Source organism: Drosophila busckii, chromosome 2L, assembly GCF_011750605.1.
Source record: "Drosophila busckii strain San Diego stock center, stock number 13000-0081.31 chromosome 2L, ASM1175060v1, whole genome shotgun sequence".
In the NCBI taxonomy this organism is placed as follows: Eukaryota; Metazoa; Arthropoda; class Insecta; order Diptera; family Drosophilidae; genus Drosophila; species Drosophila busckii.
Genome location: NC_046604.1, coordinates 17,728,611 through 17,748,437, shown reverse-complemented (window position 1 = coordinate 17,748,437; position 19,827 = coordinate 17,728,611). Strand labels below are relative to the sequence as shown.

The window sequence follows — 19,827 nt, the reverse complement described above, 5'->3', positions numbered from 1 at the left end:
AACGGCGGCGGCAGCAGCTCAAACGTTTCCATTGTGTGTCCGCCAAATGATGTGCCAAACTGACACTTGCAGATACATAGATAGCCCAACTGCCTGCCCCCCACCCCACAGCCAACACCATTAAGCCAGCCAAATAGACAGAGAGCGCAAGAGAGAGAACGAGAGGGCGAGAGGGGAAGCTCTGACTGCATTGCATATTGTTATTCCTGTTGATTTTTATGTTATGCTCTTGTATTGGCCCAATGGCCATGAAAACGTTTTGTTGTTGCTTTACTTTTTTTTATTTATTTTATTTTTATTTTTGTTGCTCTGTGACAATTTCAGGCAGCAGGAAATAATAAAAATGCAAACAAATCGTTAGATTTTGGTATTGAAGTGTTAGTTGGGCTGTGATTGCTGTTGCCTACACTTGTTATTGTTGCTGTTGTTGCAATAAACGCTAGCGGCGCACAGTGGTGCATTGACAGCGGTAATGTATATAAAAAAGTGTAAAACAAATTTATAAATTTATTTGGTAAACTGCTTTATTCTTTTAACTACACTCACTTTTCAATTGAATTTAAAATGTATATAAAAAAGTAATATTCAAATTTATATATATAGTCAAAAGTGCTTGTATTTAAAAAAAAATTTAACAGTTTACTCCATTAGTTTATCAATGTTAAACTATAATAAGTTTTTGATATTATTTTTTACATTTTTTCTAGAGTTACTAGCAATAATTTGAAAACATAACAGTTACTTTGTTAAATTACTGAAAATATGAACTTACTTAAACAGTAAGATGCATTTTGGAAAATATTTAATGGCACCGAATATTTGCTTACAATATTTTAAAAATATTATCAACAAGCTTGTTGAATGTAATTTGAATTAATAATTTAGTGAGCTCATAGAAATAATTCCAATTAATATAGTAAAAAACAAACAAAATATTATTTTTATCTATTTTATTACACTATTGAACAAATTTAGTGAGCTCATGCAAATAATTCCAAATTTTATCACAGAAAAAAAACAAAATTTGCTTTTTACATATTTAAATTAAATTAATTTAATTAAATATAGTTATAAGCGTTTTTAATGCGTATAAGAATTTTAGAAAGAATTTAATAGCACCTTAAAATAATTTAAAAATATTTTCAACAAGCTCAAGCATCAAAGTTTTGTATGTAACGCAATTAAATTCCAAATTTAATCTTGAAAAAAAAAAAACAAAATTTGTTTTATATATTTTTAATTAATATTCAGACATATTACATATTTTTTATACTATACACAATTGAACAAATTTAGTTAACTCACTGAAATAATTTCACATTTTTTGGTAGAAAAAAATTAAAATTTGCTTTTTATATAAATTAATTAATATACAAACATATGACATATTTTTTATACAATTAGTATTAATACAGCATTTTATTTTATTATATTTTTTAAACAATTAGTTAGTTAGTATAAAAAAATGGCATAAGCTTAAATTTATTTTTCGAAATTTTATCATAAAAAAACAATTTCTTTTATATACATTTTTATTAATATACAGACATATTACATATATTTTATACAACTACAATATATACAGTATATAATTTTATTATATTTTTAAACAATGAAGCTTAAGGTTAAACTTATTTTTACTATAATAATTATTTGCTAACAATGTAGGCTGTATATGTATATCGAACTTACACAAATAACTTTTGCCACACTGTGCTGTGTTAGCTATGATGATGATGTCGAAGCGATACGTGTATCAGCAGCAGCAGCGCTTGGGTCGAGTAGCCAGTCAGCCAGCCCAGTCAGGCAGCCAGCCAGTTAGCCTGGCCTGTATATTCGTTTACGGCTGCCGTCGTCGTCGTCGTCGTCGCTGTTTAGAAGCCCGAAACCGAAGCCGGGCAATTTGTGCAATTTTTCTTGTTTAGATTGTTTTTGTGAGTGGGTGTGTGTGTGTGTTTGTGTTTATGCCTGCGATAAGCTCAAACAGCAACCATAACCATTCTCATATTATTTGTAAGGATTTTTGCATTTATTGCAAACGCTTTCAAGGATTTTCCTACTACCCGAATATGGCTGCAATAGTTATCTTAATAGTTATCAGACGATTGTTATAGTACTCACTGTTCCCTGTTGTTGTTGTTGTTGTTGTTGTTTCTCACAGTTGCGTAGCCAAGGCTTAGAGCTACTGCTGCCAACTTTATGCGGCCGTAAAATTTTATGCCACAAACATAAATGAGACATTTACCCGGGCTAATCGTAGAGTCTCGTGTCGTAAATCCATTAAAAAGCGCAAGTCGAAAAAAATAAAACACGTTAAAATATAAAAAACGAACGTATTGTGACAAAGTTGAAAATAAATAAATAAAATTGCTGCAATTTGAGTATTTGCCAGCAAATTAACATTGAACATTGCCCCATGTCAGTTGTAAATTAATGAACAACCCTTTTGAGCTGAGCCACCCTAATGCTACCCTAAGCAAGGCAAGACGCTGACATACGCAGGGGAGGGGCAGCCAACATGTTAAGAACACGATCGTTGAAAGATCGCAAGGACTTTGCCACGCGGATAATGATGACAACTTGTAGACAGCTTAGCACATGGGGCATGCCACATTCATTCACAATTAGTTGCAGTTGCAGTTATTAATTTTGTAAGCAAGCGAAAGGACTGGGGGATTATAATAAAGATATTTAAAGAATTCCTAGACAGCAGCTGAGGAAAATATTTAAAAAGAAAATTTACATTAAAGAAATTATGAAACTAAATAAAGCAATTTAATTTAAACTGCAATTTTAAAAAATATATTATAATATATTTTACTAAATAGTATCAAAGAATTCCTAGACAGCAGCTGATTGGGCTTGAGGCAAATATTTAAAAAATAAAATTTACATTGAAGTGCATCAAATTATGAAACTAAATAAGACTTTAAGCTAATTAAATTGAAACTGCAATTTTAAAAAATATATTACAATAAATTTAACTTCAAAAAGAAATTTATTTTCCCTAACCTTATTAAATTATTTAATTGCATTTAAATTTTATAAGCAAAATATATTTTAAACTAATTCAATTTAAGCTGCAATTTTAACAATATATACAAAAATTTTTACTAAATAGTATCAAAGAATTCCTAGACAGCATTTGAAAGCGCTTGAGTTAAATATTTAAAAAGAAAATTTACAAAAATATATTGCATTAAATATAAGATTAAATATAATAATATAAAATTATAAATAAATACATTAAATAAATTTCTGTTTTAAAGTAAAATAATTTACAATTAAATAGTGAGGCAAAAATAAAATTATTATCAAATTAGTTTATTTTAAAACAAAAATTTATTCAACATAACATTATCAAATTATTTAACTGCATATCAATTTTATAAGCAAAATATATTTTAAACAAATTCAATTTAAGCTGCAATTCTAAGAATATATACAAAAAGGTTTACTAAATATTAATAAATTATTTTGTTTTAAAAAAGAAATTTATTAAAGCGAACTTTATCAAATTATTTTAAATTTTATAAGCAAAATATATTTTAGTCTGTATCACAACAAAATCTATTGTTGTTATCAAATATTCATATTTTGTTCTATGCTATTTTGGTTTATAAATATTTATAAAGCTCAAAAATATGAAATGAAGCTAAAAATGCTTAGAAATGTGCTATAATTATTTTTAGCAATAATCAGAGATGATTTAGCATTTGAAAAGTTAGTGAGTTACTTAATAGAAAAAATTGTTCAAAGTATAGTTAGACTTTGATTTAACTATAGGAGAGATATATTTATATTTGCATAAATATTTAAATAAAACAGCAAAGCATTAAGTTTCCATTATTTAAATCTGCATAAAAAGTAAACTGATATCGTAACTTATTAAATTATTTAAATTTGATTAAATTTTGTCAATGACAAAAACTTAATGAAGGCGTTTTGGCTAAATATTGCAGCTTTCGCTTTTAATAGAAATTATTAGTAAACAAGCAAATAAAACGAAATTTGATATCATAAATTTCAGAAACAATGTAGAACGCATTTAAATATTAATAAAGCAGTCCAATCAAAAGCTACTAAAAACTAAACTAATACAAAATAATTATGATGAACTTCAAGCTAGCTTGAATTTCAAATCAAGTCAGACAGACTGACAGACAGACTGACTATAAATAATATGCAGCTTTTGTTTGTTTGTGTTAAAGTCATTGAAACTATGCCAAAGTTAATTAAATAATTTAATGTGACATTTGCCAAAACCAGTTCAAAAATTCATCATAGAATGTTCAAATATTTCTGGTAGTACAACATTCACACACACACACACACACACATACACAAGCACACAGCGGGTGTTCAACGTTAAAAAGATGACAAAGCGTTGTCAACAAGAAATTTTTTGATTAACGACTAAAATGCCAAGTGACCAACTGGCCAAGACAACAAGCTAAGAAAAAAATTCAACACAAATATATAGCGCTATATGTAGCTGTGTGTGTGTGCAGGCTGAAGGTAAAATATCAATTTAAAAGGTAATAAAAATATTTCATTGCTGAGTTTTGTGTTGATTTTTTTTTTTCTTCTTTTTTTTGGCTCGCAACGTTGCGCGTTCGCTGTAGCTTTAGCCTGTGCCTGTCGATATGCCCGTTTTTGATTTCGAATTAAAAGATTATGACGATAATAAACTTGACTAATCATTTTTATTACAATATATCGCTATCTCGCTCTCGCTCGAACTGAAATTATAGTTGGTTCATGGCCTTTTTACCACGAAAATTTCAACGCTTCCCAGAATTTGAATCTCTTTTATTGATAAGACACACACACACACACACACACAACTGTAGCCGCATATTGAGTGTGCTCCCCCTTATAAAAAATAAAACTGTCGCTTATTAATTTTTCATAACTTAAATACATTTATTTTTAATTTGTATAATTTTTTTTCTTTATTTGCATGTGTTTTGTTTTGTTTTTGGGTCTTGCGTAATAAATTATGAGACTATACAGCTTGAGATACATTTGTATCTGTACATTTAAGTGTATTAAGTTGTAATTTATATTGTTAACTTATTAAACAAAAGGTTTGCTTTAACTTTATGCATTTTATTTGTTTGACAAACCGCGCGCCTAAATTAACTAAATTAACATTAAATAAGTAATAAGTATTTAAACTTTTGCAACTTACTGTTAAATTTAAATTAAACTTTACGCTTTTTTTTAAGTGATATGGAAAGCATTTTGCATTAACTTGGCCTTGGTTGTAATAACTTTTTTTTTGTATTTTTTTTTGCTGCGGCCAACAATTGTTTTTATTTTTTAACATTTAATATCACAATTTCTCTTTATATTTTTTTTACATTTTCCAAGTTTTTTATATCAAAAGCGCAGCCATGTTAAGGTTTTTTTAATGTGCCAGAAATATTTACAAAAATAAAAGTAAAATTAAAAATTATTTATTACGAATATAGGAAACAAAAGCCATACTAAAATTTATTGCACATTCGAATTGGATTTATATGTATGTGTGTTTATATATTAACATTAGCATATATATTATGTATAGCTTGCGTATAGATTATATAGCTTTAAAACACATAACCTTAGATTTGCTTTAAATTCGAATTTTGATTTTAACTACGCCTGCTCTCGAGATCGAATTCGAACTCCAATTCGAATTCGAATTCGTACAAATGGCCAGCGGCAACGCAATCAGTCTCATTTCAAAGCATTTTCCATTTTCCAGCTTTTTGATTTGTTTTTTTGGGAAATTCGCTTTTGATGCATCTTTGGATACGTTGCTGGCCATCTGTCTATGAACTCTGCTGCTGCTCCCGTATTATTGATTTTTATATGTATTTTTATTTCGCTTTTGGTGGCTCATAAAAAATTGTTTATGCCAAGAAATCACTGCCAGCCAGCCCCAGTCGATTGTTGTTGTTAAAACAACAATCAAATAATATTTTTTTTTTTTTGTGGGCAACAAAATTTATAAATATAAAATTCTTTGCTGTAAACATTGATGTTGCCTCTCGATTGCGGCGCTTTACAACACTGCATTTGAGATCAAATTTATTTGCGAGAGTCGTTTTACCGTTATTTGGATTGTTTTTTAAGCTTATTCGCGTTCATCGCTCCATTCATTCATCTGCAAATAGAAATAAAAGTAAAAAACAAACAACAATTAGTTAATTTATATTGACAGCTGTGTGCGCGTGTTTAGCAACACTGTCTTATAGTGTTGTAGTAGTGTTTGTGATATTTTTGGAAGACTTACATACTTTACTGCTCGATTTCTAAATGTCTCTTGCTCCATGTCCCGTATCTTGTGTGTTAGCATATGCTGCTTCAGATTGCCCTAGAAATATTTAGAATAAATATGAAATTAGTGCATTGTGCTAATTAAATATTTAATTAAATTTAATTTTGTATTTGCAGCTCCCACATAATGTCAAGTGAATATCGTAAGTACCAACAAACTATGTATTATTATTACTATAATCATATTGCTAAGCCACATAACGAATATCGTAAAACTGAATATCGTATGTGTATATCGTATGCGTTATCATTAATAACTAACTAAATATTATGCAAATTTGCAAGACACATAATGTATAACGTAAGTGTGAATATCGTAAATGTGCATAAGTAACATTTATAACTTGCTAAGTCACATAACGCATATCGTAAAACTGAATATCGTAAATGTGAATATCGTAAGTGAGTTTGTCATGCCAAGTTACATCGTAATCCCGAATATCGTTTTTATGAATATCGTAAATTAGTATGTCTTAAAATGCATTGCTACTACCAACTGTACACCCAAAACTGTATATCGTAAATGCGTATATCGTAACGTAAACTCACCTTGGTGGTAAAGCCGCGATCACAGATGTTGCACTTGAAGGGCCGCTCCTTGGTGTGGCTGCGGTAGTGAATCTCCAGCGCTGAGTGGCAGGGGAATGTCTTGTAGCAAATGCCGCACGTGGTGCTGCCCCGCACGCCGCTGAGCGCGAGCGGATTAAACGGCGCGGCGGGCATCACCGACTGGGCGATCTGATTCATGGCATTGCACATGTTCTGCGTGGTGGCGGGCGGGAAGATGGGCAGGTTGGGAAACATGCCGAAGGGCGGGCGAGCGGCGCTCATTAGCGGATTGGGCGGAGCAGGCGGCAGCGCCGTAGACGCTTCGCTGCTGCTGCTGCAGCGCGGCTGCGGCGAAGTCTGACGCTGCGCAGCGGCTGCGGCGGCGGCAACAGCAGCAGCTGCAGCTTTTTGTTGCACCTCCTGCGCCTCGCGACGCAGTTGCTCCTGATGCTGCTGATGCAGTGCGGCTGCGTGTTGCTGCATCTGGTGATGATGCTGGGCGGCGGCATGAATGAGATGCTGATGCTGCTGCTGCAGATGATGCTGCAGTCCAGGCGGCAGGCAGTCCATGGCCACAGAGGGCGGTAGAGTGGGCGGAGGACTTAGCTGCTTGTCCTTGGTGGGGGGTAGCGGCAATGGAGAGCGCGAGGGTGGAGCTGGAGCGGCAACGGCGGGAGGAGCAGCGCGTGGGGTTAAATCCAAAGCGCCCTGAGTAACGTCGGGTGAGCAGCTGGGCTTGGGCTGTGAGCTGGGACTGGTGGGCGCTGAGGGGGATGCAGAAGCCGATACTGAGCCCAAGGAATTGGCCTGACTGATGTTGACCACACCATGCGGATCAATGCGCAGCTTTTGCTCAAACAGCAGCGACTTGAAATCATCGCCGGAACGTGGACGCGGCTCTTCGCCCACGCCCAACTCGGAGCTGTCGTCGTTGAAATCCTCTGCGTCGCCGCAGTCCATGTTGTCCTCGAGGTCGCCCTGCGACGACTCCGAGCCCAACCCATGTCCATTGTGCGGCAGCTGCGCATGCGCCTGTGGCATGCCACCGAAGTGAAAAGCAGCGGCCGCAAATGGATTCATAAAGTGACCCGGCATCAAAGCTGGCGGCGCATCGCGTATCTCAGCCGCTTGTATTTGCTCGGGAGTAAGATCCGTGGGTTCGCCAGTGTGCAGACGGATGTGCTGCTGCAGCACCAGCGCATTGGAGTACTTCTTATGGCAAACTGGACACTGATGAAAGTTGCGCATGGGCGGGCGTATCTTGTGCACCGCCATGTGCGTCTTTAAATTTCCCTTGGTGGTGAAGGCGCGTCCACAAATGCGACACTTGAACGGACGCTCGCCGGTGTGGGTGCGGTAGTGCATCTGGAGCGCGCTCTTGCAGCTCAGGACGCGATCGCAGACCACGCACTGATTGGGATCGCTGATCTTTTTGTTCTTCATCAGCTCCTTCAGTTTCATGGTCTCCGAGGTGTTGCTTACCTCAATGAAATTCTCCCAGCTGTTGTCGTTGCTATGTGGGCGTGGCAGCAGCGCGCCCGCCAGCTCATGCTTAATGGGATTGTAGTACGGTGGGCGTGGCATGTGCGCATGTGCATGAGGATGCGGGTGATGCTCCGGCGATAAAGTTTTGCCGCTATTGAAATTCAAAGCGAAGCGCTCGGCGTAGTAATCCTCACGTGGCGGCAGCTGTCCGGGCGTGGGCAGCTGCTCCAGCTGTGGCGAGTGCGCGGGCTGCATTGCAGCGGGAAACGCATGCGCATGCAAATTGTGTCTGGGCGTGCTGGCAGCAGCGGGTGATGCACTGCGTCGTGGTGAGGCCACAGCAGCTGGCGGCGGCGCAGCTTCCTCCTCCACACGTTCCTCTTTAATGCGCACCTCGAGTGGCAGCGGTTCGGGTTCGGGCGCAGCTTCCAGCTCCACACTTGGCTGCTGCTCCTCCTGTTCCATTAACTCTGCCTTCACTGTAGTCAACACTGTGTTGGTCTCTTGCTCTACCGCTGGCTGCACTGGCGAGCAGCTTTTGCGCAAATCTGTGGGCAGCTCCTGCTGCTTCATGAAAAACGCTTGCGGCAGCGATTTGAGCAGCTCCATGGGCGGTCTGTACAGCGCGCCAAAGTTAAGCGCTGGCGGTGGCGGCGGCGGCGCTGCACCCGCTTGACTTGCTGGCGGCGCTGGCGACTGATTGGGCGAACTTTCCGGCGACATTTGGTCCAGCAGCGGCGGATGATACTTGTCCATGTGCTCGGGTATGGGCGTGGCGTTCATGGGCACGTGCGGAAACTTTTGCGCATGACGCTGGAAATGCACCTTGAGGTTGCCCTTGGTGGTGAAGCGACTGCCGCACACATTGCACTTGAACGGACGCTCCCCGGTGTGGGAACGTATGTGAATCTGCAGCGCCGAGTCGGAGCCAAACACTTTGCCGCAGTAGCGACAGCGATGCTTGAAAAAAGGCTCCGAGCCGCGCTTCCCGCCCTCAGTTTTATCCCCAAATGCAAAATCATCCGCCATGTTGTTCGCTAGTATTCCCTGCGAGGCGGAGTCCAGCACCTCCTGCGCGCGCTTCTGCAGCAAATCGAGTGAGTTGGCGCCCGAGGGCAGCTCCTCATCGTGATGCGTTATAATGCTGCTGGCCAGGTCCGAACCAAAAGGCAGCGGCATGTTCTCCATTTGCTTAAGCTTCGCAAGCGCTTGCTGCGCATCCTCCGGCTCGACTTCCTCCAGTGCGGCGCGCTTGCGCTTTAAACTTTCAGTGGCGCCCTCTGTGAGCGGCACGCCCGCATTTATCAAATGTTGGCGCGCTTTAGCCTCCGCCATGCGCGCTTCCGCCTTTTGACGCAGCTCCATGTCCGCTATGCGCTCCTCCTCCTCATACGTATCCGTTTCATCCTCCAGCTGCTCCTCCTCCTCTTCTGGCTGCTCTGCCTGCTGCTCTGGCGGCTTTGCTTGATTCAGCGCCAGCTGCGACTGCAGCTGCTGTATCAATTGGATTTGGAACAGCTGCTGCTGCTGCAGATTGAACAGCGTCTGCTGCAGAAACGCCAACTGCTTCATGGCCGCCTCATTGTCCGCGCCCTGAGCGCCATTCGCTATAGTCTTTGCCGCAAATTGCGCTATGGCCATTTGCATATTTTGTATTGCCTCCAATGTAACTGGCGCTGCTCCGAACTGCGCCGCTGCTGCTGGCAGCTCCAGCTCATTGGCAGCTGCAGCTTTGTCTTTGTCGCTCTCATCCACCTCCGCTTCCGCCTCCGCTTCGGGTTGATTTGCTGCCTCTGCTTTGGGTGTTGCTGGCGCAGATTGCTGCAGCTGCTGCTCCGTCTCCACTTCCATTTCTGCTTGCTCCTCCACTGGCGGCTTTGTCATAATCACTTTGTTGTTATTATTATTGCTGCTGCTTTTGTTGTGATTGTGATCCTCACTAGCTTCGCTTGCTGCTTCTGCTTTGGGCAGCTCTTCTTCTTGCTCTTCCTCGCTTTGTAGCTGCGCGGGACTGCGACTGGCGCTGGGACTGTGACCAGCACTTGCGCTCACCGTTGCCGTCGTCAGCGGCGAGCAGGCGCCATTTTCCTCCTGATCGCTTGCAATGTCTAAAATAAATACAAAAAAAAATGCAATAAATAAAAGAAATTATTGTGTTATATTTAGTAGCTAAGCTGCTATTAAAATGCAAGTCGTTTAGTTTATTGTAGTTGCCGCTGCTTATTAATTGCTTGGCATTTTTATTGCAGCATTAATAATAAATTATTAAGAAATTTCATTATTTTTTTATAGTGACTGTATTGATTAAATAGAATATTTCTATATAATCAAGACAGTCACTATAAAAATATAATGAAATTTCTTAATAATTTAAGAAATGTAGAATTAATTTTAGCGCGTATTATAGTTTAAAGAAATTTGAGAATTTTTATATTAAGTGTAAAATTTATTTTAGCGCTTTCTATAGCTTAAAGAAATTTAAGCATTTTTGCTATGCAATTATTTATGACTGAATTTATAGAAAAATGCTTTAACTTATAGAATTTTTTTGTTTTAATTAGAAATTATTATGAAACTTCCATGGCATTTTTACTGCAGCATTAATAATAAAACTATTAAGAAATGTCATTATTTTTTTATGGTGACTGTATTGATTATATAGAAATATATTAAGCGTAGCATTTATTTTAGCGCGTTCTATTTTTATTTTTTATATTAAGTGTAGACTTTATTTTTAGAAATTTAAGCATTTTAACTATGCAATTATTTATGACTAATTTTAGTAAAATGCTTTAATTAACTTATAGAATTTATTGTTCTAATTAGTATTTATTATGGAAGTGCTATAAGTTTTAAAAAAAATAATTGCAATATTTTTTTTATTTTATTTATTACCCTTAATAGTTTTGTAGTCATTTATAATTATTAATTAATGCATAGCATTTTTTTGTATATTTTTAATGCAATTTCTAAGCTAATAAAATAATTGCAATATTTTTTTATATATTATTAATTTTTAATTTTTTTTTGATTTTCATAACATTACAAATACGCTTAAAATTTATTTTGCATTTAGTTTACGTTGAATAAAAGCCAAAGACTTTAGTAATTAGTTAAACTTTTTTTCTATATTTTATTTTTATTTTTATATTTATTGATTTTATTGATACAAAATTAATACAAATCATTTTTTGTATATAGAAAAGACTTTGCATTAATTTATAAATTTGGTAACATTCTATTTTATTTTTTTATTAACTTTATTTTGGCATACATTTCATTTGTGTTTTTAGTTTTAATTTTTAATATTAATTTGATCTAATTTCTTTTTATTTTATTAAACTTTTTATTTTATTTAATTTTCTTACCATTACAAATGCGCTTTATAAATATTTTTGCCAAATGTTAGTTTAAACGCAGCCAAAGCCTTTGCAATTAATTTATTAAATTTGCTATGAAATTCTTTTTTTTTTTTGTATTTAATTGGATTTTCTTACCATTACATGCGCTTTATAAATATTTTTGTAATTAGTTTGAAGACTCACCAATTAATTTATTAAATTTGCTTTCACTTCTAAGCTTGCAATATTTTTCTTATTAATTTATTTGCTTTTCTTACAAATGGCAATTAATTATTTTTGCAAAATATAAGTTTAAACGCAGCTAAAGATTTTTAAGCAACTCGAGTTAACTGCAGCTGACTGTGTTGGCAATTAAAATGCCTTTAAGCCAGGCCCGAATGTCTTATAGGCACTAAAAGCGCAAAAACAAAAGGCGCATTAATCAGCGCATGCAAAATGCTTTAAAACAATCAAAAGTATAAGCAATAGTTGAGCAAACTAAATGAATAAATTTAACAACTGTTATGAATGATTAACTCGTTTTAATTGAGTGCTTAATTGAATAGTTGTTAAACAATATGAATCATGGAATAGAAAAATGTGTTAAATAAATTGATTTATAGCAACAAATGTGCGATAAGCTATCAAAATAAAGTTGTGGCAACTTCAGTTTGTTGCTGCTACCAAAATAGACAAACTAACTAAGCAAATTCTGCTAGACTATACACCCCACTCCCCTCCACTCTGCACATTTGTTGCTTGACCATTGCCTTGTGGCTTATATGACTTAATCGCTTGCAATTGTTGCTTGTTGCTGTTGCAATTAGCTGAAGCTGCTGCTGCTGCTCACCTGTTGACTTTTAATTTATGACAAGTCCACGCAGTCGTCGTCGTCGTCATACGACTTTGACTATAATAAAACATATTTCTGCACAAAAACGAGTTAAGCGAGTTTTAGCGGCCTAAGCAACAGTCGCTTGAGCTGAGCTACAGTTACGCTCGATTCTCTCGCAGGCCATATCTTCTAAATTTGCATAACGATCGCATTATTATTATTATTATATTTTTGATTCGGCGCATGCAAATATGAGAACGACGTCGACAACTTTTTCCTGCTTGAAAATCAATATTTATATTCTTTGTCTTTGTTAACGTTTTATTCAATTTTAATTTTAATTCTTTGCAATTATTTTCAGTCCGAGTTCAACGTCAAATTGACAGACTTATGATTATTATTGATAAGCGAATGTTATTTTAATTAATTTAAATTAAGTATAATGTGCGCCATAAAGTAGCAGGCGGTCGCCTTTGTACAACAACTTGAAGTAAAATCAAATTATGATGCTCATAAAATTGTCAAACAATCGAAACATGGCCCGCAGTCATTTTTGCAATTGCCAATAAAATTGCTACGAATTTACAACAACAATAAACAGTGAGAGCAACTTGAACTTTCAGTTTGTTTTTAGTTGCAGCTTCGCTATTTTTGTACAGGAAATTATATATGCCCACATCCAAATATATATATATATCTTCTATATATATAAATTAAATTGTACAAGTTTAAAGGTGGATTAAGTCAAGCCATAAATTTGGCACTGGCCCCGCGCAGTAAATACAAATTATATATAAATTTATTACGCGCGCTACACACGTAACTAAAACAATAAATAAAATCGACAACAAAATTATTTTGTTAATTTTTTTTTCCTTCTCGCCGCTGTCAAATTATGTTTGCTATAATTTGCTTAAATTTTCGCCACATTTAAACTGTCAAAATATATAACTACAACTATATTTATCTTTCTTGTCGTGGGATTTGCGTATGTTCATTATTTTTTTATAATTTTTTTTCTCTGGGGTGAGCTTTCAACAAATCAATTGTCTTGGCTATAACATATAAAATTGATTGAACTACAGTTATTTTTTTTTGGTTTAATTAATTAGCTTGCATAAATCAATTTAAAATTTAATTAAATTGCGCGCAGTGGGTGCCGCGCAATCTGATTAGTTCGATAATGCGCAGCAAACAATTTTCAATGCGTCTAAATGTGTAAACAGTTGCGTAAAAAACATAATTAAAATAATTAAGGCAATTTCTAAAAAATTTAGATAATGCAGCTATAGACCACACATACCAAAATAAAAGTTGTAGTGCTGCAAAACTGTACAAAATATGCTAAACATTTGAAAAATTATAAATTTGGCAAAAAAAAATATGCAAAAATGTCATTTATTTAAATAAAAATTATTTAAAAAATTATTATTTTCAAAATTTAACATTTTGAAAATATTTTGTATCAAAAAAATGTTTGAAAATGCAAACTAGGAATTTAAAAAATTATTTTAAAACATTTTAAAGTTAAATGATTAACATTTTGAAATAGAAAATATTTGAAAAATGAAGCATAGCAATTTAAAAAATTTTTACAGCAAAGAAAAAATTTAAATTTAATTCATTAAAAATATTATGATATGATCAGAAATGTTAAAAAAGAGGTAAACATTATTTAAAAAATTATTGAGATCTAATTTAAATATTTTGTATCAAAAAATGTTTGGAAATGCAGACTAACAATTTAAAAAATTAATGCAGCAAAGAAAAAAATTTAAAAAAAATACTAATTAAATGCCAATCAATTAATTTGAACTTGAATTATAATATTTTGTAACTTCAGCTTAGCAAAGATTTTCTTACATTGAATATTAAACTTATGCAATTTTAAACAATTGCACAAGACTCAACGTTAACCCTGAATCTGAGTTAGCTAATCAACTATAAGGCGCAGCTGCTATTAAAGATCTTATATCGCTCGTCTTCAGTTTTTGTTGTTAAATTGTATAATTTTATTTTAGCTGTACATATATTTTGAGTTTAGAATACGCCGGACTGACTGCATACATTTGACTCTGGGTCTGGCTTTGCCTTTTGCAGGCGAACGAACGAGCCGCAGTTCAATTATTCCAACATCATATTCAATATGCAAATTTAGCAGACCAAAGTGGGAGGGGGGAGGGGTAGCTAGAGTTATGGGGTCTAGCTGCTGTTTTTTTTGCTTTTTCGGAGCTCAAAACAAATGTGCAGCGTTGTGGAAAATGCAAAATAGAGTGTAGCGTACAGTGGGCATATGTCGCATAATTTAATAACGATTTTAATTCGGATTCCACGAGCTTGGCATAAATTGACACGTAGGCCAAGCGGCGTATTTTCAATTTAAGCATAAGTTGAAAAAAAATAGCCAGCGCATAAATAAAAATAATTAAATAATTAATGTCATTAAGCTATGCGCACTTTGTTGTAACAACAACAACCAAAAAAAAAAAAAAACGTTGCTTTTAATATAAATCATATGGAAATCAGCGTCTGCTTTTTTTAAATAGAATTTTATTTTACGCAGCTGCCAATTTTTCGATATTAATTAAATTTATGTTGCCGCCACTAATGAGTTAACATTTATTAATGCTACAGTTATACGCGCTATATATACATTTATAAATAAAAAAAACGAAAGGCAACAACAAGCAGCGTTTATCTTTTTTTAAAAGCTTAAGGGGCAAGAATTTTCAAAAGCCATTATAATTATGCATATGTTTACTCTAAGTGCTTTTTATGTTTTATAACTTTTATGTTTTATATGCTTTATATAAACAAAAAATTAGAAAGTGCAGCATCAAAGTTGCTGCATTTATATAAAAAAAAAAACTTGAACCAGTTGCGCTTAATTAACAAAATTTGTCATTTTTACATAAGTTTTATGTATAAAATTTTTTGTTTGTTGAGCCTACGTAAATTTTTTACTTTTAAATTTTTGGAGCGTTTTTAGTTTTTACGAAAATGTGTAACATTCGACATATGCGCATATATAATATAAGCAAGGCAAATGTGAACTGATTTTAACTATAAAATATTATATATATATATATATATATGTGGTATACCAGTTTTAGCGCTGTCTCGCTCTAGCCTTCGCTTGATTTATTATGCATTTTGCTCATATCGGCATTTGATTCGCTGTTTGTTATGATTTAAGCGTGTGTAGGCTATATATATATTTAATTATATAGTCTAATCAGCATGTATAAATTTCTGCGTGTGTGCCTCATAAAGTTCAAACAGCAAAAAATTCAAATAAAAATAAGAAGAAGTAGAAAAAAATGATTTGATGCTAGAGCGTCGCTTAATTGATTTTGAAAGCTTCGCCGATTTGCATAAAGCGCTCTCGAATGCTTGGAAACGCATTCAGCCAAACGGTTCCAAACCCAATTTAACACCACATTAATTAATTACACATATTTCTTTATATATCTATAAGTTTCGTTTTAACGGACTCGATTTTTTCGTAACTGTTTTTAAATGCATTTGAAAATTATGAACACAGCAGCGCCCGGAAATCATCAAGTTTATTTGTTTAAAAGCATAAATAATTTTACTAGTTTTATTTATTAGTTCAAGACTAAGAGCTTTGTTAACTTGGCTTACAATATGGCGCTCATAAAATTGTAAACATAAATTTGTTATTTTGAAAGCTTTTAAAGGGCCCGTAAATATGAAAATTCAGTCACGACCAAAAATTTTTGGCTGCCCCTTGGGAAAGTTAACTTCTTAATATTGAAATCAAACTTTTTGCTGACGCAAATGCTAATTAAATCTCATTAAAAAGCTGCTTGCATTTTAATTGTTAATTTAAGCCTAAAATAGTTGCCAGCTTCTGTATTAAGCATAATATTAAAACAGCGACCAAGAGACTTTTGTGTATCAAAAACAAAACATAGGTAATTAAAAAACTAACGCAAGCTATTTTAATTATTGCTGATATTTATCTTATTTTTATTTATGTTAAATCAATTGCAATTCAAGCTAAAAAGCCTTCAAAGTTCATTTAAGCGCAAACTAAAGTTATTATTAATTATAACGTCAAACTGTTGGAGCAGCTTAAAGAGAATTTTGCTGATTTAGACGCTACTTGAAGTTATTAAAATTACTGCTCATATAGAAATAAATATCTGATAATTTCTCATACACCTCAAAAATATTTTTAACAACTCTACGAATTTTGCTTAAGCTTTTATAATTATTATTTATACATAAATGTATAGCTGACGAATTCTAATTTAACTACTAAATAGTATCAACTGCTATATAAAGTTTGAAGTGACTTTTGCTGACTTTAAGAGCTGCTGTTATATATAAATGAATAATCAGACGAATATTTTTAAACAACTCTAAGACGTTGTAAGAGACTTTTGCTAATAATTTTTTATATATAAATGTATAGCTGATAAATTATAACTCAACTCTTAAATATTTTTAACAGCTCTAAGACTTTTGCTGAAGATTTTTTTAATTAATACTTATGCATAAATAGTTAGCTGATGAATTCTAATTTAATTCTTTAATAAATGCAGCTGCTATATAAAGCTTGAAGTGACTAAAAGCTATGCTGTCATATATAAATGATTAACTGAACAATTGTCATACAAATTCCACACATTAGCTAATTACACAAGTTTTGAATCTATTTGAATAGTTCAAACTAAAATTTCCATATCTCAAACTTACCTTTATCTGTGCTTCTGGCACGATCCTTCAGCTGTTTGACAATGCCATATTTAACGGTACCAAATTGTATCATTTTATTGATGGTCTCCTGGTGATTATCCTTGAAGTCACTACGCATCGCACACAAAACGTTTGACAAGTGACTTTGCATCAAGAGAAATTCAAAATTCAAATACAAAACGCTGCACGAATTTTTAAACACTATACAACATAATTTGTGTGTTTTTATATCATTTGTAGGGGGGAATGATTAAAGTGTAGCAAGGGGGCGTGGCGACAACAATTAGCGCGTCATTATATTTAAATTAAACAATGTTTTTTAGCAACAAATTGAGTTGTTTTGCCGACGGCGCAGCGCAGCGACGACTTTCATTTCACTTGTGTATAAGATTTAGATTATGGGCATATATATATAATAGATATAGGCAAGACACTGACACGCTGATTGGGAATTTATGGAATTGCACGCGCACTGGCTAATATAATCGCTATATATTTATATATGTTGCTGTTGTTGCTGCTGTTGTTGTTATTGTTGTACGTAAGTGAAAAAACGTTGTTGGGTTTCGTCGCTCACTGTGTGCGGCACGAACGTTCAGCACGCGCGTCAAAATAACACTGACACAAAACACAAACAATATCTTTGAGATACTTTCAGTCACACACACACACACACACACACATACAAAAACGGCGGCAGCACGAACGCAGCAGCGACGACGACGTTGCCCGAATGCGCGCGACCGGTTTACTACCAATATTTTTACAACTACAGCGCTAACAGTGTGTGTGTGCGTGTGTGTGTGTGTGTGTGTGTGTGTGTGCAACATTTTTATTATTACTGCCAGCAGTCAGGATATGCCAACGATTCATTCAACCAACCCACCTTATGCTCACACACACACACGCACACACACAAGCCAAAGAGAGCGCGCGTCGTCGCCTCGCTCACATTTCATATAATTTTTCATACGCGCTCGCTCCCACACACACGCGCGCAACTTTGCGCTCTCATCATAATTTTTATTAAATTTTACTCGACAGGCCGCCACTGTAGCGCTAGCTCGCTTGCACTCACGCGCTGTTATCGACGCTGTTACTGTTGCCATCGACCTCTCACCTCTTATACGATTGTGTGCGCTCTCGCTCTCTCTCGCTCTCTCGCTTGCGCATGTGCGCTTTCTCGCTCCAGCGCTGCTTACCTGTTTGTTGCACGGACATTTATGAAACTTGTTCGAAAAAATTATGAGGCGCGCTCGCTCTCGCTCACACTCTGACGCGCGCTCTCACTCACACTGCACTTCCTTCCGCTTTTGGCTGCGCTCACCTTTCTTGCTGCTCGTTGATTTGTATTTTTTTTTTCGTCGACGCTCTCTTGTGGCTATTGCGCTCTCGCTTGCACTTGCGCTGAAGCTGATTAATAATTTATCATAATTCATATGCAACTCAGGGCGAAGGCGCTTATAACTCTGCAGCCCTTCCACAGCTGCCGTCTCGCTCACACGCACACTTAAGCGCATAGTATAAAAAAAATGCTCTTGGGGCGCTCTCTCTCTCTCTCTTTCGCGCAGTTATGAGCGCCGTCGCTCTTGTTGTTGTTGCTGCTTTTTTAATTTCGGTTTTATAAGATTTTCGGTTCTTTGCTATTGTTCGTAAGTACTGCCCCCCGCCCCCTTTCGGCTTTCGTTTTGGGTGCCCAGCCGCTTATGCTTATTCGTCAATTCAACTCGCTGCTGCTGCTGCGCCGCTGTCTGTGTGTGTGTGTGTGTGTGTATTATGAGCCATTCATCAAAATGTTTGGTTTCTTGTTTCATTGTTGTTATTTATTTTGTTGTTGTTGTTGTTTTCTTGTGACTTTTTGGGCAACTCCCACTTCTTAATTATTTAGCGATTTACAGTTTGTTGCGCTCTTGCTCGCACTCAATTTTTTTTATTGTTGTTACTGCCGCCTTTTGTGGCTTTATCGATTTACTTTAGAAATTGTTACAAATGCGTTTAAATTAAACAAAACGCTTTAAATCAAAACAAAGATCGTGCCGAACACACAATTTATTCTGAGTCATATTTAAAACTAAGCTTATTGTTTATAGTTTGTTAAGCTTAAGCAACTTTATACAAAAGGCTGTTTAAACAAATCAGTTAAGACATTCTTAAGCTTGTAACACACATATATATAAAAATATATACTTTAAACAGCTTTTATTTTAAATATTTAGCTCTATACATTTTAAATAAATATTTCAAATAATTTATTTCTAGCATTGACTGTTTATTGTGCACGTTAAATAAATAGAAGGTATGATTTAATATAATATTTGATTACAAAAATAATTTTTAAATATTTTTAGCTGTAGAAATTTTAATCTAATCTAATTAAAACGACTGTAAGTGCACATTAGTTAGCTTTGGTGTCTTTAAATATTTTTATCAAGTCCCAAGTGATTTTTTCATAACAATTTTTATTATATTTCTTCAAATTGTTCATCCAATTGCTTGCTTAGCAACAAAAGCTTTACTTACAATCAAAATGGCAATTGTCATAAATATTTTTGATGCAGTTTCATT

At 35.0% G+C, this 19,827-nt stretch overlaps 1 protein-coding gene across 2 annotated transcripts; it reads right to left on the bottom strand.

Moving 5' to 3' along the window:
* Positions 1 to 5,493: 5,493 nt before the first annotated feature.
* Positions 5,494 to 17,871, bottom strand: LOC108608151 (homeotic protein spalt-major). 2 transcript variants are annotated; one of them, XM_017999399.2, is made up of 4 exons: positions 17,263 to 17,871; positions 6,877 to 10,469; positions 6,288 to 6,364; positions 5,494 to 6,154 (listed from the first exon to the last, which is right to left on the bottom strand). In XM_017999399.2, exons 1-4 carry the CDS (start codon positions 17,411 to 17,413, stop codon positions 6,151 to 6,153), a joined length of 3,825 nt encoding a protein of 1,274 aa, XP_017854888.1. In that variant the 5' UTR covers positions 17,414 to 17,871; the 3' UTR covers positions 5,494 to 6,150. The 2 variants fall into 2 exon arrangements, with proteins under 2 accessions (XP_017854888.1, XP_017854887.1); XM_017999398.1 differs by having other exon boundaries at positions 6,122 to 6,154; positions 6,284 to 6,364.
* Positions 17,872 to 19,827: the final 1,956 nt, after the last annotated feature.

Excerpts from the sequence above, each read along its gene's own strand:
- LOC108608151 (XM_017999398.1), bottom strand. The coding sequence starts at position 17,413 with ATGCAAAGTCACTTGTCAAACGTTTTGTGTGCGATGCGTAGTGACTTC. Across the intron at positions 10,470-17,262 it reads TGCCAGAAGCACAGATAAAG|ACATTGCAAGCGATCAGGAG; the intron begins GTAAGTTTGAGA and ends TATTTATTTTAG. Across the intron at positions 6,365-6,876 it reads ATCGCGGCTTTACCACCAAG|GGCAATCTGAAGCAGCATAT; the intron begins GTGAGTTTACGT and ends AAATATTTCTAG.